This window comes from Sphaeramia orbicularis, chromosome 24 (assembly GCF_902148855.1).
Source record: "Sphaeramia orbicularis chromosome 24, fSphaOr1.1, whole genome shotgun sequence".
NCBI classification, from domain to species: Eukaryota; Metazoa; Chordata; class Actinopteri; order Kurtiformes; family Apogonidae; genus Sphaeramia; species Sphaeramia orbicularis.
In genome coordinates, this window is record NC_043979.1 from 30360215 (window position 1) to 30378792 (window position 18578).

The 18578-nt window shown below is 35.7% G+C and overlaps 1 protein-coding gene across 7 annotated transcripts in view; it reads right to left on the reverse strand.

The window, feature by feature from the left end:
* lama2 (laminin, alpha 2) overlaps positions 1-18578 on the reverse strand; it is a 400339-nt gene that overhangs the window by 178008 nt on the left and 203753 nt on the right. For all 7 annotated transcript variants that reach the window (XM_030128899.1, XM_030128898.1, XM_030128896.1 and 4 more), the window contains exons 19-20: positions 14941-15068; positions 11396-11482 (exon numbers count right to left, since the gene is read on the reverse strand). In XM_030128899.1, coding sequence (XP_029984759.1) covers positions 11396-11482; positions 14941-15068 — 215 coding nt within the window. The remainder of the gene's footprint in view (positions 1-11395; positions 11483-14940; positions 15069-18578) is intronic.

Here is an 18578-nt window from a genome sequence, read left to right on the forward strand (position 1 = left end):
GTCATGTTCATCTTGTCGCGTTTTGTCATGATATGCACTTATATGCTTTGTGATTGTCTTTTTGATGTGTTCGACTTCCATTCATTTAGATTAAAATCAGTCTTGATGTTGGGAAGGAACACAGCAATGATGATGAAACTTATGGATAGTTCTGCTCAAATGCACTAAAACTAAAATAACAAGATTATTTTGAAAATGTAAGGAGGAGAAAGTACAGATAAACAGATAATTATGCTAAAATGATAGGACTAAAGGTCAAAATTTGTTGGGGGAAAAAAATACAGGAAAAAAAAGTAATACTTGTATTTGCTACTTTCAACCTCTGACAAACACTTTAAAAAAGACCATCACATTTTCAAGCTCATCTCTTATCTCTTGTTGCCAGGTAGAAAACTACCGAAATCAGAATGCAAAAATAAAAAATACAGATGGGAACAATTCAAAGTTAATTAGTGCTTTTTTTTGTTTTTTAATGTGTGATCTGAAAAAACTGAAAAAAATTCCTAAAACTGCTCTTTTCGCTATCTGACATTAGATAAAATAAGATATACCACAAGAGGCGATGAAGGCAAATTCTATGTAATGTGGCAGCCGGTCTTATCATATATTAAAAAGATGGACACAAACAATTTCTCATTGTAACTAAGGATATATACAGGGTGGGGAAGCAAAATTTACAATGAACATTTAGTTGTTTTTTCTCAGCAGGCACTACTTCAATTGTTTTGAAACCAAACATATATTGATGTCATAATCATACCTAACACTATTATCCATACCTTTTCAGAAACTTTTGCCCATATGAGTAATCAGGAAAGCAAACGTCAAAGAGTGTGTGATTTGCTGAATGCACTCGTCACACCAAAGGACATTTCAAAAATAGTTGGAGTGCCCATAAAGACTGTTTATAATGGAAAGAAGAGAATGACTATGAGCAAAACTATTACGAGAAAGTCTGGAAGATACTATTAAAGAAGAATGGGAGAAGTTGTCACCCGAATATTTGAGGAACACTTGCGCAAGTTTCAGGAAGCGTGTGAAGGCAGTTATTGAGAAAGAAGGAGGACACATAGAATAAAAACATTTTCTATTATGTCAATTTTCTTGTGGCAAATAAATTCTCATGACTTTCAATAAACTAATTGGTCATACACTGTCTTTCAATCCCTGCCTCAAAATATTGTAAATTTTGCTTCCCCACCCTGTATAATCGATTTATTTATTATTTATTTTATTTTATGTATTCATTTTGGATGTATGTATTTATATATTTTTGTTGGAGTATAAGGCGTATCAAGGTAAGGACTCTGTTAGAGTGGGGGTACATAACTATGTTGTTGTATCTTATGTACATTCAATTGTGCAGTTATGATTGTTACAATATAAAAATTCAATAAAAAAAAACTTTGGAGAAAAAAAATTGCTCATTCTGACTCAAAACAGACCTATATTCTTAATTTAAATATTAGTTCTCTATTGCTAATGATAATCTCATTAACATTTTTCACAAGTTCTTTACTACTACTACTACAACAAGGAACTAATAAAATGAATTATGAATAATCATAACCCTTCTGTTTCCCAGACGATACGTTGATCATTGTAACACATCAGCGTTGCGACACCAGAATACAAATGAAAGTCAAATACCTTTTAACGCCACCATCATGTAGATATAGGGGCTCTAAACAGTAGCTTCAGCTCCATGTGTTTTCGCCAATTTAATTGTTCGGCAGCCGCTTTAAAATGCTTTCAGCTAAATCCTAAATGGCTGTTTATGGACAGGAAATTGAAAAACAAAATCACTTAGCTGTGAGTGGATAGTCTATTAGCATGGGAGGAATAGAGTGGCTTATTTTGTTAAGGCCCATAATACAGACAAATTGGCACATTACAATTAATTACCACTAACAACAACAAAAGCACTGTAGATAATGAAGTGTAATGGCAGGTACTGTGCAGCAGGTATCAATTAGAATAATACAGCAAAAGCCAACCAGCAGCTGATTACCTCTTTAATACTGTCATTAGTAATAAAATATTATTTTGCATGATGTGAGTTCATTATGCCAGCCTGAGTCAATGAAGCGACCAACAGTGTTTCTCTTTGCCCCCTTCACCGACTGCCAGCACACTAGAATAGGGATATATATAAACATTAGTGTGGCGTATGATCAGCAGCAGCATCTACACATACATTAACACATAACTAACATATAAGGCAAACAAATAAACACTATAGTCTCCATTTGGAAAAGCTGTTCTGATGAATATGATCATTGATGGGGCTTTAAGGTGTGCCGCATTTATAAGGCAGTCACTAATGAATTGACATGGACGTGGATTAGAAAACGGTGCAGAGTTATTGGGTTGTATCCTACGGGGCTGACCAATGCTTTTGAAGTCATCCGGAGTACACTGAGCATTTGATATATGCTAATGATGTAATACTGTCTAGGGCTACGCAATGAGGTAAAAAGAGGATCCTTTCTTGTATTTATATATATATTGATCTATTTTGATAATTATATATATATATATATATATATATATATATATATTTATGATATTTATTATTCATGATATAAAATCACACAGGTATACCCTGAACATGTTACCACAGACAAACAACTGTTTACTTTCACATTTGGTCCTACAGGCTATGTACAACGACCAGTTAAGCTATGAATATAAATGTCTTCAGATTGTGGGAAGAAGGCCCAGCTAGAACTTTCTTGCTTCAGTACTAACCGCTGCACCGCCTGACACTCATTTATCCCAATATATGAACTGACAGTCAATGAAAACACATCACCTTGAATATTTGAAAACATTTTAACCCTTAGAGACCCAGTGAGCCACCGGTGCCACAAACCACCTACTGATCTAAACTGTTTAATACTTGGTGATCCACTAATCCTATCAATACATGTAAATAAGTGGTGTAAAATGCAGTTTGTCATCTTTCCATGGTCATCAGATATGACCCATTTGGACGTTCAGACGCTCCACAGTCAAAGTGGAAACGCTGTCATCTTCTACAACATTGATTCATCAGTAAAACCCATGGAGTTGGATCAATCACAGTGGATGGAGACACTTGTTTTTACATTCACTTAGCAATATCTTTGCTGAAAAAGTAACTTTTTCTTCATTTTTCTCTGTTTTGATATAATTAACTTTGGATTTACTCTGAGTTTTCCTGAACATCTACATGATCTGTGGATTAAATATAGAAAAATACATGATTTATACAAAAAAAAAAAAATAGAGTGGATAATATTATTTTAAAAAATGATGATAAATCAGTTTAGAAAGGTAGAAATAGAGAAAAATTCATGTGGGAACTGCCACAAAAGTAGAAATGAGTCATTATAGGCTAATACATGCCCTCCAAAAAAAAATCCATCATCCACTGAGGCTGTGGCCTGGTGGTGCTGGACTGATCTGGAAATTGCGGATTGATTCAAACCAAACCCATATGCTAAAGCTCTCTGACATGCACCACCTTCAGTCATGCCAACTGAATGACATTCATCATGTCTTAGGTGGAGAATAGTTACAAATTGCTTCGTACTTTACATTGAATTTGGGTTTGGCTCTGTATGGACAGCATTTCTAAAGACACAGCATGGCATGTGTTTGACTACTGACATGTAAAATTACTGAAGGTTGACAACCACTGGTTTGATTACGTCAAGGGTGACAAACATGACTCTGGGCCAAAAACCTGTGTCAATCCAGGCCATAGGATGAATTTGTAAAGTCTGCAAAATCCAAAAATTACAATGAAGACATTGACAGTCAAGAGTATCACCAAGTCTAGACAAGTTGTATTGATCATGAAGTTGAATGCTATATTTTCAGTTCCAGGTGCCTGTTCCTGAAAGTTTTGTGGCTTTGTACATCCACTATGATCTGGAAGTTGTAACGCACATGTGTAAATGATAAGCTGAGGCATAATATTGTTATTAAAATTGCATTTATTTTACCTGAAGACATTTCAGGTTGTTTATGGATGTTCAGGTTATCCACATTTTTCATCACATTTTTACTCTCGGCCCTCACTGCAGGGTACTGTCATCAGTTCATTGTCCGTCTGTCTGTCCATATGAGCAAAAACTTTGGCATGCATAAATAGTTCTCAACTCGCGGGGGGGGGGTAGTAAATGATAAAGAAACCCTGGCATGGACTGAGGGTTTTCAAGTGTGGACCTGTTATGTTTTGTAATATGAACATTTTCATACATTTTACTTTTTTTGCACTAAAACAACAAAAAAATTGAAGTTGTCATTATTTCTATGATATTCTTCTATTATTTTACTGGTCAAAATGTGGCTGTATATGTATTCTTCTATTATTTTACTGGTCAAAATGTGGCTGTATATGTATCCGCTGAACTAAAATGAGTTTGACACCCCTGCTCTAAATGTTGTGTCTATACTTGATAAGTACAAGTGGATACAAAATATCACCACAAAATATCTGAGCATGTCAATTTAAAAAAAAAAAAAAAAAAAAAACAGAAAAAGAGAAAGAAGAAGGTGATGCATTTTCAGTTTTTTGTCAATCCATTTTGATAATGATGCCAGTTCAAAGACCATCTTGGTACACCCTGAAGCTTAAAAATATATGGTTCACTGACTAAATCTTCTCATTCCCAAGCTGTCACACACTGTTGCATGTCATGACCCTTTAGCATCCTTTTTCAAAGCCCAGCATACACCTATAGTGTCGATTTTCACCACAGAAAAGACGTCAAAGTAAATCCTTAGATGTCAGAAATAGACGACATGTGCCAGGTGATATTATTATGTGAGGAAAACGCATACTGAAAGGTGGCTGGAGTGGCAATGGGGACACTCCAAAGTTTGTGGAAATCAATGTTCATGTACCATTTCATGATGTGTTAATTTGTGTATTTGTCTCTTTGGCTTTAAAATCTATGAAACCAAAACTATATACATTACACAGCCATCTGTCAGACTAACTAGTATGTCAGAAAATAATGCTCTAAGGGTACCCTGTGTATGATGAACTGACCGAGCACCGATACAAGACAAGTTGTAGTGAAAATGTATACATAAGCCTCCATGTTTAGTAAGTGCAGTTACAGTTGTAGACCTGCATATTTAAACAAATGAAGGTATGTTTGAGGTCATTTGACTGTAGAATTCTAAGCATGTAATTTATCGAAACAGTGGAGATTTCTAAGTTTCACTGTACACTGAATGCATCCCTGTTCCTGTCTGTGTCAAACCAACACAGAGAGCAGAAATAATAGAAACAGTGTGTTTATAATCAGACCAAAATGCACAAGAGTGTCTTTTACATGACGAATTTAGTGCAAAATTTCCACATGCCAGAGTGCCTGATAACCTTTCAAGACTTCCTCACCATTTTTTTTTTTTTTTTTTTTAAGTTTAGTTTATTTCAAATATGCAACAAAACAAAAGTAGTCCTTAGAAATAAAACAGAGAGTAAGACAGCATGGGAAAAAACCTATACAGGGTGGGGAAGCAAAATTTACAATATTTTGAGGCAGGGATTGAAAGACAGTGTATGACCAATTAGTCTATTGAAAGTCATGAGAATTTATTTGCCACAAGAAAATTTACATAATAGAAAATGTTTTTATTTTATGTGTCCTCCTTCTTTCTCAATAACTGCCTTCACACGCTTCCTGAAACCTGCGCAAGTGTTTCTCAAATATTCGGGTGACAACTTCTCCCATTCTTCTTTAATAGTATCTTCCAGACTTTCTTGTAATAGTTTTGCTCATAGTCATTCTCTTCTTTCCATTATAAACAGTCTTTATGGACACTCCAACTATTTTTGAAATGTCCTTTGGTGTGACGAGTGCATTCAGCAAATCACACACTCTTTGACGTTTGCTTTCCTGATTACTCATATGGGCAAAAGTTTCTGAAAAGGTATGGATAATAGTGTTAGGTATGATTATGACATCAATATATGTTTGGTTTCAAAACAATTGACGTAGTGCCTGCTGAGAAAAAACAACTAAATGTTCCTTGTATATTTTGCTTCCCCGCCCTATACATTGTACATGAAAAAAAGTATGACTTCATTTGCACATTCTAAAAGGAGTGGGACCAAGTATAACTTATTTAATCCCACCCCTTCTCCACACAACAGTCTATCCTTTTGCTTCCTATCAGCATAATATATGAAAAATCAAGTGCCTTGGATCTTTTGTAAGTAATTAACCTCACTTACTGTCCTCACATACAGGAGGATGAGCAGCAGTAATAGAAACAGTACATCTATAAATCAGACCAAAATGCACAGGAGTGTCTTTTACCACATGACGACTTAAGTGCAAAATTTCCACATGCCAGAGTGCCTGATAAAATTTCAAGACTATCTCAACCAAATGTTAGGCGTTCATGCCAAACAGAGCACAGATTTGAGTTGTGTTAACATTATCTGGGTCCCCAGAGTTGGACCTCCTGTCGACACTTGACTATATTTGTCAACGTCTGTGTCGTAGTGGCACATTCTACAGATACCACTCCGTGACACACAAGTTAAAAAATGGACCGACAATGAGTCAATGTGCCTTCCAGCAGCAAAGGAGGGTTATTAAAAGACTAAAAGGCAGCCAGAGAGATTCGGCTCGGCGCGGCATGCGGAGTATTCAGAGCAGAGAGCGCAACACACAACAAAGTCCTCGATAAAGCTTAAATGAACCTCTGCCTTCTGTATTTAAATAAAGTGTTTTTACTGTATTTACAAGGCTAAAGCTATCACCATCATCATCAGTTTCAATACCAACCTTCTAAATAGACAGTAAAGAAGAAATTCAACCAGTAAACAGTCTTGTTACTCTGACAACCCAAAGCCTTCAGAAAAGACAAGTCATTATCACTTTAGGTGTTGACTTAAAAGAAAAAAAAACCATTAACATAACATAAACATTAACTGATAAAGACCCAAACATCCACCACCAACCAAAACCTTCTAACCAATGCTTTTGAAGTCATCCGGAGTACACTGAGCATTTGATATATGCTAATGATGTAATACTGTCTAGGGCTACGCAATGAGGTAAAAAGAGGATCCTTTCTTGTATTTATATATATATTGATCTATTTTGATAATTATATATATATATATATATATATATATATATATATATATATATATATATATATATTTATGATATTTATTATTCATGATATAAAATCACACAGGTATACCCTGAACATGTTACCACAGACAAACAACTGTTTACTTTCACATTTGGTCCTACAGGCTATGTACAACGACCAGTTAAGCTATGAATATAAATGTCTTCAGATTGTGGGAAGAAGGCCCAGCTAGAACTTTCTTGCTTCAGTACTAACCGCTGCACCGCCTGTCACTCATTTATCCCAATATATGAACTGACAGTCAATGAAAACACATTACCTTGAATATTTGAAAACATTTTAACCCTTAGAGACCCAGTGAGCCACCGGTGCCACAAACCACCTACTGATCTAAACTGTTTCATACATGCTGATCCACTAATCCTATAAATCCATGTAAATAACTGGTGTAAAATACAGTTTCTCATCTTTTCATCATCAGATATGACCCATTTGGACGTTCCGAAGCTCCGTAGTGAACATGGAAACGCCGTCGTCTTCGACATCATTGATTCACCAGTAAAACCCATTTGATAAAGGACAGTAGATGGACACATTGGGTTTATGTTCAGTTTTGACAGATTTTTACAGAAAAAGTCACTTTTTCTTCAGTTTTAACCCTTAACTTTCATCTGAGCTTTTATGAACATCCATATGATCAGGATATTAAAGGGGTCATATTTTGGTAAACCCAACGGGACAGAGCAGCACAGTCAACAACCTGGAGGGGGTGGGGCATGAAGTGGCTCATTTGCATTTAAAGGGCCAGCGCGCAAAATGACCTTTCTGGTATCATTACTCAGAAACAGGGTTGAAGATGGACCTGTGGAGTTGAATTAATGAAGAATTCAGACCCAAGCATAGAATTTACAGTTTAAGTAGACCACAGGGAAATGTTTTAAAATGTATAATTTCATTTAAAAAGCAAAATATTACTCCTTTAAATATTGGAAAATACTTGGTTTCGCTAAAATATGCAGAATACGGAGGATTTTTTTTATAATAAATGGTGTTAAATCACTTAGGGAAATGTTAAATATAGAGGAAAAAAAGTATTTGGGAACTACCACAAAGGTAGCACTGGATCTTTATGGGTTAACATAGCTATCAAACATCAGCAGAAATCTAAGAAATATACAAATCTGTGATGTTCATATCCATTAAATTTGCACCAGTGTTTTTTGCAAAAGACAAGTTTTTCTGCATTCACGACAGAAACTACACACAAAGATGAAGCTGTGTAGTTGCAACTTTAAAATATTCCTAGTTTTCAAAAAGTAATAAGACAGGGACTGATGCAGAAATTCTACTTTGAGTAGCATAAAATTCAAGGACAAATACATCGTAGTAGCTGACATTATACGGCAGTGTGGCCTTCTGTGACAAACCAGAAGAAAATTGGATGCAAAAGGAAATATATACAGTATGTCCCACTCAATATGCAGGTTATATAAGCAGCACAGCAGCCATACACAGTTTTAAATTGTTGCTCAGGAGTGTGAAGACTTCTTCTGAGTCATCACCAAGTAAATTCGGCCAGGTAAATCAGTCCTATTATGTTTTCTACAAAGGTACCATAAAGAGAGATTTCAACAAGTAACATTTTTAGACCATTATGAATCCACTTCTAGACCAACTGGTTGTTTATGCAGTGTGGTTCACACTGGGGTGGGGATTTGATGACGGTCAATCATGCTCAACGTGAACACAGAAAAAGTCGAGATTGCAGGGATTTAAAAGTAGCATTTTACAGCAACTTCACATTTTTCCGACCATTCATGCAACTCTAAATTCTACTCATTAATCCATCGTTCATCATTGATTCATTTGTCATTTTCAGCCCTTAACCTCATGCAATGTTCCCAGGCTGCAATTCTTGAACTTGCACTTCCTGGTATTAGATGAAAGTAGTGCTATCAGAAATCATTTTAACCGATTACAAAGCATTCAGCAATGTATTCTGGATGGTCAGCACAGTTGGCATTTGCGCTTGTCAGTTTAATATTGGTTTTGCTTTGTACTGCGGTTAATATATCTAAAATTAGGACTTATAGTATTGCAACTGAGAACTGCAGGAGCCAAAATCAGGGGTGAAACTGTCTGAATTTGAAGCTCTCCCATTCCAAATCAAATGGCTACATATTAGTATACATGAACCTGGAGTAATTTCGTCAGCAATTGGCAGTTACAGCTGGCAATCATGTACTTATCCACCTGACCTGTCCAAACTAAAATCAAGAAATCATGTGGTAGATTTTCTACAGCCCAAAAACACAGGGACAGAGTAGATACAAAAGTGTCATGTCCTCTCAGACCACTTGAATTATGTCTCAATTTTACTCTTGTGACTAGGAGCAGCTGACATATCCCTTAATTTCCCTCAGAATTAATAAATAACAACAACAACAACAACAACAACAACAATAATAATAATAATAATAATAATAATAATAATAATAATGATAATAATAATAATAATAATAAATCTGTTTTATATAGCGCTTGTCTAGGTACTCAAAGACGCTTAAAAAAATAAAATACTATCTTATCTTCATATGTTTACAACTAATTATGGAAATTTTGCTCAATGGTGCAACAACAAAAAAATAAAAAAGAACCTATCAAGCATGTCAGTTTTAAGAATCCGGTCATTTTTCACAACCTGTGAAATGTGTAAGACATTCTATGGTGTAAAATCAGATGATCGGTTTAAGAAACCCTGTTACAGAGCACCTTGTTGTAACTAATGAAAAAGATCTTTTCTATGTGACCTTTTTGACAGCCATGTTACCAAGACCTTGGAACAAGTATGTCGAAGAAACATTCCTCTTTAAAAAAAAAAAAATACTGTACTGTTATTAATCCTAAAACCTATCAAGCACTTGACACTTCAGGTTTGCTCTAACACTCAAATTGCACAATAGTGTCCAAAACATTCAGCTGATGTTCAATGTCTTTTTCTGTAGGTTCTGGATGTCTGACTTTTTAGACAAAAATCTTTTCACTTGAGCCTGTTTTGTAAGTATTTTTTGTCTGCACCATACTCAAAATAATTCAACAGGGTCAAGTAATTTTTTTTTTTTTTTTTTTTTTTTTTTTTGCTGTGAGAAGTTTCATCCCAATACAAATATATTTCAGTGAGCCTGGGTGGTGACTATATTTACTCGGCCTGCGTCACCACATGACAGAATAGCCTGAAGTTTTAACAAGGCTAGCATCCAGAGAGACTTCTCATTAGTCCTGGATTTGAAAAGACAGTCACAGCTAATGGAACAAGAATGTCACTCAACTAATAAATGTGCTCTGGACAGAAAGCTAGATGGACAATGGGACACTAACATCAGTTAACAAGCACAGGATTTTGTTCTCATTCAGCTCCAGATATACTTGAATTATTTCCAAGCAGCCAATTTGAGGAACCATAACAGTAACTAAAGCGTCATTTTTGAGATTTGCATTGTTTTGCTAAATTAACCCTTTCATGCACGAATTATGAGAACCTTAGTCAAGATTTTTTTCGTCAGTGTTTAGCCATGAAAAACACAATGCAATCGAGTTTTTTTTTTTCTATGGAGTTACAAAAATATCCATGCATTTAATTTTTGAAGTAAAGAAACGTGTTTAAAACCCAATATCAGAAAGTGATATGAAAACAATGAAATAAAAACATTTTTAATGCTGCTAATCTGATGTCTTCTCACATTTTAACATATTCTAATGCTAGTAATTACTCACTTCATGGAGATAATATGCAAAAAAAAAAACCTTCTTGTCTAACAAATAATTGATTTACACTCAAACATGTTAGTGCAGATCAGGTTTATCAAGAACAGCAAAGTTACAGTAATGATCTGAATTACAGTGTATGGGATGGTGCATAAGTGTCCACTGTGTTGGCTGATATGGAACTAAAACAACAAAACCCATTAATATACAAGAGAACAGCTGGAGAAGAACTGTCCACTGGAGTGGACAGTGCATGAAAGGGTTAAAATGTGAATAGTTCACAATTAGGCCGAGAAACACACAGAATGTATTATTTACTCGTCAACATATTTTAAGTTCGAACTAAATGTTGAGTGTGGATTTTACTTTTGGTTGACGATATCAAGTTCATAAAAAGATCTGATCTGAAAAAAACATAACTGAGGTTGTTCTTCTGATAAACACTAGACACAACGGCTGCAAAACCAGCAGTTCGTCCACACCTTTTCACATTCAGAGGGGGTTTTGTGTGTGTTACCTGTCGCATCTGGGCCCTGAATATCCAGGTGGGCACTGGTCACAAATCTGCTCCCCTTCTACACCCAAGTGGCAAGTCGGGCTGAAGCTGTTGAGGTTACCATGGCGACGCGGTTGTTTTTGTTGAGGTTGTTGATGGAGCCGGTAGCGTTGTCCCAGTGTGAAGACAGGGAGGAGGAAGAGGAGGAAGAGGAGAGGACAGAGACGAGGTAAGGCCATTGTTGCTCTCTTTTGTTCCCACTTTCACTTCCCACCGTGTCACATCCACACTCTCAAACACACACACTTATTTTCCACCTTTTTCCACCTCACACACACAAACACACACATCTGAACTTCTATATTCTCAACTCTTCCTCCTTGTTTCCTACAAGAACTGAGAGTGAGAGACTGAGTAAAGCAATAGTCTCCCTCCCACTTGCATAAACTATAGATAGTTCTGCTGGCTCAGGTTCCAGGCCCCAGACTGAGTCACTGACTGACAGACTCGCCGGCTGAAAGAGTGGAGCCTGCTGGGACTGCGCATGTAAACAAAAATACACCAAAAAAAGCACTAAATATGTCCATCTATATACTTAATTATTTAAACTAATCATGCTCATCACTGGTTAAGTTAAGGTGCTGTATGGATCAAACACAGGTGAGTATAGGGGCTGTGTTAAAGTTCAGTCAACTTTATTTATGCAGAATCTTTTCATTTGACAACCTTCAAAATAAAACCCAAAAAGAAGGTGTAAAGTGTTATTCAAAAAGCGACTGAGACTATAATACTGATGCTTTTCTTGTTAACCACTTCGAACCCAAACCATTTTTTTCTACCTCTAAAATAGGACACTGGTATAGCAGCTCAGTTTTTTAAGTCAAACAGTTTTTGTATTGCCTTTTCAATTCTTTGTTGCAGATTTCATTCACTGTTTGGGGGGGGGGGGGGGGGGGGGGGTGTAATTCAGCTGTGATTACAGTGGAGAAGACAGTATCACACCTTTTCAAAACACTGTTGATTGCTTGTTGCTGGATTAATATGAAAATGTGAGATGTGCTAAGGAAAAAAAAATGTAATAGATTTTATTTATTTGACAAGACAGAGAGAGATATATAACAGAGTACTGCAACTGTGCTGAGTATATATTTGTTATTATTATTATTATTATTATTGTTGAATTTAAGGCTGAGAAATTCTCAAATTTTCATAATTACAGGCTCAAAACTTTTCCAACAAATACATCATTTATCACAGTTTGTTCTCCATTTTACTTTCTTCCCAGCTACAATACACTTTAAATGATTTGCAGGATTTATCTTATTTGACGTGAGCATATCATGTCTAAGAATTATGTCAATTAAGACATCACGTCTACTCATCTTGTATGTGGTTACCAGCTACAGAAAAATGGTCTAGAAAAAATAAACCTCTACTGTTATAGAAGTGGCAGTGTTTGCTGGCAAAAATTATTTGAAAAAAAGAAAAAAGAAAAAGTTGTGTTATTGCCTAGAGCAATTTCACTTCACCTTTTCACCAAACATAATTAATTTTGAGAAACTGGTTAGACAAACAGGATGCAGATTTCTTTGGAAGCATAGTAATTAGCCCTGAGTGTAAATAAAGAGGACTAAACTGGTTTCTATTGATTGGCTGTGAATTGTTTCTTCTCCTGTAAGTACTATCGACATCACTTTACAAGATATTATAAAAGGTTTGACATTCCTGCTAAATGGTACAGTCTGACGGCTGCTTGAGTGATTGGCTTTGGGGAACGTAAGCGACTCGGTTATTCTGAGAGGCTGAAAGGCACAGCACTTTCAAGCTATTATTACTGCAGGGGTCGGAGAGAGAGAGTTGTGTCTTCCTTTAGCTCGGAGAGTTTTGAACATGACGCATCATGACTGCATGAAAATTCTCAGCTGCTCTTGTCTGTGTTCACACACATATGTAATTGTGTGTGTGTGTGTGTGTGTGTGTGTGTGTGTGTGTGTGTGTGTGTGTGTGTGTCCATTCTGGTGACATTTGTGCACCTAGTGTACAGCATCTCTCTCTGGTCAATTTAAGATATTACAGAAAAAGAATAGGTCATGATTTTGGCAGGTGTCTGAGTTCAGAACTTACTTTTCTTCACAAAAATAAAGAAGTCAACTCACAAGCAAAAGTTACACAGATCTTTTTGCAAACATCCGATATTAGTTTTAGCATATTAGCACATTAAAGTCCCACTGATATGGCAAACAGAGTCACTACCTGATCTGATCTGAACCCAAAAAACCCAATTTGTGCAATGCATGGTGTGATTAAGACCTGAAACTTTACTTAACAGCTTCATCCACTTCGTCTTTATCTTCACATGCAAAGTGGAAGAATGACAAATGGATGCCTTTTATGATCATCGTACTGCAGCAGATTAAATACAGAAGGATGAACAGGTTTGGACCTGAATTAGGAAATAATGTCTCAACTTGATCAGTTAGAATTAATACTAAAAGCAATGAAAACAGAGAAAGTATCACTAAAAAAATACAAATATGCAATTAATAGATTAAAAAAAATGGCTAGAGCTACAAATAATATCTCAAAACTCCCAAATATTTTAGGTTGTTGAAATAACTTGCACTTATTATTTTTATTTATTTATTTTAAATTTCCCCTCTAAGTGAACTGTTGCTAGCTTGCGCACTACTAAAAAATAGACCGCAGTAATAGTACTTAATGTCTCAGGTCCTCTTTAATGCAGGACTGAGCTAAGTGCTTCCATTACCATTTCTTTTTTCTAAAAAAGCAAAGTTCTTTTCACTGTTTGCTTCATTTCAATAGGGTATCACCATTTCTTTTGCAAATGTATTTAAGTACCATACATTTTGCCAGTTATATGGTTGTATAGACTAAACTAAACTAAAATTAAATACTCCAGGCAGCGTAGATAATGTGTTTAACCAAAGCCTAGTTTTTTACACTCATGAGAATAACTTTTGCACATATGTACTTTAATGAGAAGTGCCCTAGTACCTACATGAAGGGCAAATTCTGTGATTAATTAATTACTTATTAATTACCTGCTAAAAATGATGAAGAATGGTTGGTGAACAATGTGCGCAGTTGTAATTATGCTGCCCTCCTTTTTATGCAGAAACCTGAACTTGTGGCACCACGAACTACTAAGTCTGAAGCCTGTGATGTAGACATTCCATATGTTGATAAAGAAAAACAACTTAAATAGCACATGGGTTGTTGAAATTGCCACAGTTGCCTTCCGTTAATGACTGACATTTTTCGCTGTAACGAATGTGTCTCCGTTTACAATGTTATTTCTACCTGCAGTGTGGATATCTCTATGCATGTATTTATGGCGATTTCTGCTCTCAATAATGAAGCCTCTGTAGTGAGATCCTTTAAGGACAAAGAGTTTGAGGAGTTTATTCTGACAAAATCAGTCAGAAAGCGAGACATAAAGGCCATCGGGGTTGTAGATATACTGCAGGGATGTCTGCAGTAGATTGAGGCTTTTGATTAAATTGTCGTGTCACGGTGGCGCAAGCTCTGTTGGATTGAGAACTCACTTGTTGCCAGGCAGATTGAGGGGGCAGGCACAGGGCTGACAGTCCGCCGGTGACCCCCGGGTGGCGTTACCATAGTAACCAGGTAGGCATGTGTCACAGTGGGGGCCAGTGGTGTGGTGGGAACAATCCTAGAGCAGACACATGGGCAAAGTTCAGTCACGTCAGCAGAACAAATTACTTTTTTGGTAGATAAGTCATCTGATCAGTTATCAAACCTTAGAGACGGGAAGATTATTTTGCCTCTTCGGTGATAAAAATCAGCCTAGACATTTTGATTAAAATGTTTCAAGTGAGTCAGTGGTTTCCAACACTGTTTTCATTGAAACTCCCACTAAGAAAAGCTGAGCCACCCCAAACTACACAAAGAAAAACCACAAGAATGAAGTGATTTCACCTGAAAATGTATATTTGCGTTTGGTTTGTCCTGTTTATCTTTTTATTTAAATACCTTTTTTGAGGGATTAACCCATAAAGACCCAAACATCCACTGGCGACCAAAGTCATTTACTGATATAAAAAGTTAAATACCTGCAGATCCATTAATCCTATCAATACATGTAAATAATTGGTGTAAAATACAGTTTGTATTTATCTTTTCATGGTCATCAGATATGATCCATTTGGACGTTCAGAGTCTCTGTAGTTACCGTTGAAACACCGTCATCTTCTACCACACTGATTCACCAGTAAAACCCATGGAGTTGGATCAATGATAGTGAATGGACACACTGGGTTTATGTTCAGTTCATGATATATTTGACTGAAAAAAGTCACTTTTTCCTCCATTTTCTCTGTTTTTGATAGAATAACCTTCAACTTACTTTTGAGCTTTTATGGACATCAATCATGATCAGTGAAATAAATATAGGAAAATACCTGATTTTCATTTAAGAAGGCAAAATACTGAACATAATAAAACAGTAAATGGTGATAAATCACTTAAGAAAAGTTAGAAATAGAGAAAAAAATATTTGGGAACTGACACAAAAGTAGCACTGGGTCTTTATGGGTTAAGTGGTCCCAGAGGACTGAAAGATATCCTTTCAAATTGTCTAATGTATTGACTTTTGATCCAGTAAGTTTTCTGTTGTGATCTTATTTAACATATGGATATCTAAAATCAAAACTGAACAAACCAGAGCACAAAAAATAACTTTGGGAACCAAGACTGCAGGTTGGGAAGTTTGGTAATAAGTTATTTTACCTTTTTCATGTACTGATAATTAGTTGAAAAAGTCAATTAAGTCTGTGTAAAACAAAGTTACATTCCGAGTTCAGAAACCTCATAAAAATAGTAAAAGAAAAAAGGTGCAGTCTCAAGTGACCACTACCACAACCTGGACAATGGATGCTCCATCTATTACGTTTTTGGTTTTAAAGGGATACATGTTTGAGCCATAGTCATAGAATATGAAACTACTCTTTCATCACAGTCTGCAACAAAATGGCACCCCATTATGTATTATTCTAACATATCACAGCCAAATAAAGTTCAGCTATCAATAAATATAACAGAAAAAAACATACTTCCCTTTACCCAGTTTGTATTTTGTGTTATTTGTTTAGTCATGGATCAAACCATCAGATCCTCAGGATGCATTTGCAGAACATGATCGAGTGGGAGAGCCACTGATGCTGACATGATCTAGTTTTTGGAGGAATTATGGAGAGTATGACTCCACTGATTACTGAAAATTCTGAATACAAAAATGATGAAAAACGCCTTACTTCAATACTACATTATACCTTTAATGTAATTTAGAAAGAGATCTCTACTTTTCCAGTACATATACTTTACAAGCACTGGTCATTTTCATTTAGTAGTTTTAATTCATAAAAGACAGAGAAATTCTGTTAAATGATATTTAATCAACTCATTTCTCTTCAGTCTGCTTAGTATGGAATGATAGGTGAACACATAGTTGACAGTAAAAGCTAACTTCACATCATTTCCAAAAGGAGTGCAGTGCAAAAAAATGCTAAACACAACTATCATTAGCACAAAATAATTAAACTGAAAATTAGGTTGAATAATAGGCAAGTATCTAGTTGATTTTATTGACTTAAGTTGAATAAAAAGTGATTCTCTGCCTACATTAATGCTTACAGGCCATAGAGGTAGAGAACAGGTAACTCATTTGGGGAATATAATTAGGGCTCATTACTTTATTAACATTAACTCACCGCAATAAGATAACACAAGACATTAGTCGATACATTTTTATAAAAGAAAAATAAACCTGTCAAGTGTAATTATTATCAAGCAGACAGCAGCGAGGGGAACAATCCTGAAGAGGTCAAGGTTAATTATATGGTCCCAGATTAGCATCACACAGTGTTACCATAGTAACGAAGCAGATAGCATCTTTAGGCGCAGCCACAGCGAACGGTCTAAGAGCTGCAAAACTGTATTTTTTTTTTTTTTAACCTATGACACCAACATTGCCCAGTAATTGCCTCTGTGTTTTTGCACTCCAGTGAACAATCACATGGTGTTTCTTTATTTTCATGTTTTTGTTCACATAAGGTTCATAGAGTTAACATGGTGGAACTTGTTGAGCTATAGATGATTATGAAATCATATGCATTTATTTGCAGTGAAAAGCAGTGTGTTCACTGTTATATTTTTCACAACTTTTACAACTAGAAAAGCACTCGGAGAGCGCAGACCTCTGCCAAGGCAGATCAGTGCCACCTCCCCGATCACCACCAAAATTTAATCATTTGTTCCTTGTGCCAGTATTAACATTTCTTGAAATTTTCATCCAAATCTGTCCATAACTTTTTGAGTTATCTTGCACACGGACAGACAGACAGACAAACCAACACCGGCAAAAACATAACCTCCTTGGCGGAGGTAATTATTCAACAAAGCATACTGCAGAAGAATGTTTTGCTTAAAAGAAAACAAGAAAAAGAAAACTTTAAGAAAACAAACAAAAAAATTATCAGTAATATATATACAAGTGGTGCCAGGCACAACAAACCCCGCCCCTTGCACGTATTGTAGCTTATTTCATTATCAGTCCAGCTGATGTCATCATGTCTGTGTGTGCGCTGATGTCAGCACATCCATTGCCTCTATATACGTGCCAAGTTTTAAGTAAATTGAAACAAAAGTGATGTTTTTATAGACATTTGAAATTTGGCCCATTATAAGTAAATGGGAGAAAAAAAAAAGATTTACAAAATTTATAAAAATGTTTAAGTTTGACCTACTTTTCACAAGATGCAATGACATCTATTCTGGGTCCCTGACAATCTATAAACCCAGTTTGGTATGAATTCAGCCAACAGTTTTGCTGCTAGAGAGTTAAACAAACAAACCAAACCAAACCAAAAACAACACCCTTTCCCTCCCCTTCGGGGGACGGGGTAATAATTGAATACTGGAATTAACTCCCAAATTATATTACACAACAAAATAATATACAAAGTAGATTACTGGAGAAGAAACATTATTAATGAATAATTACTCTGTGGTTACACAGGCATTTTGTTTCCAATTAATCTATTTCCCTGATTCATAAAGATGTCTAACCGTTTATTTTGTTTAAACCGTGTTGTTACTTCTAAATTTACAGTAAATTCCCATTAAGATCTTTTATGGGAATGTACTGCAATGCATGTAAATTTGT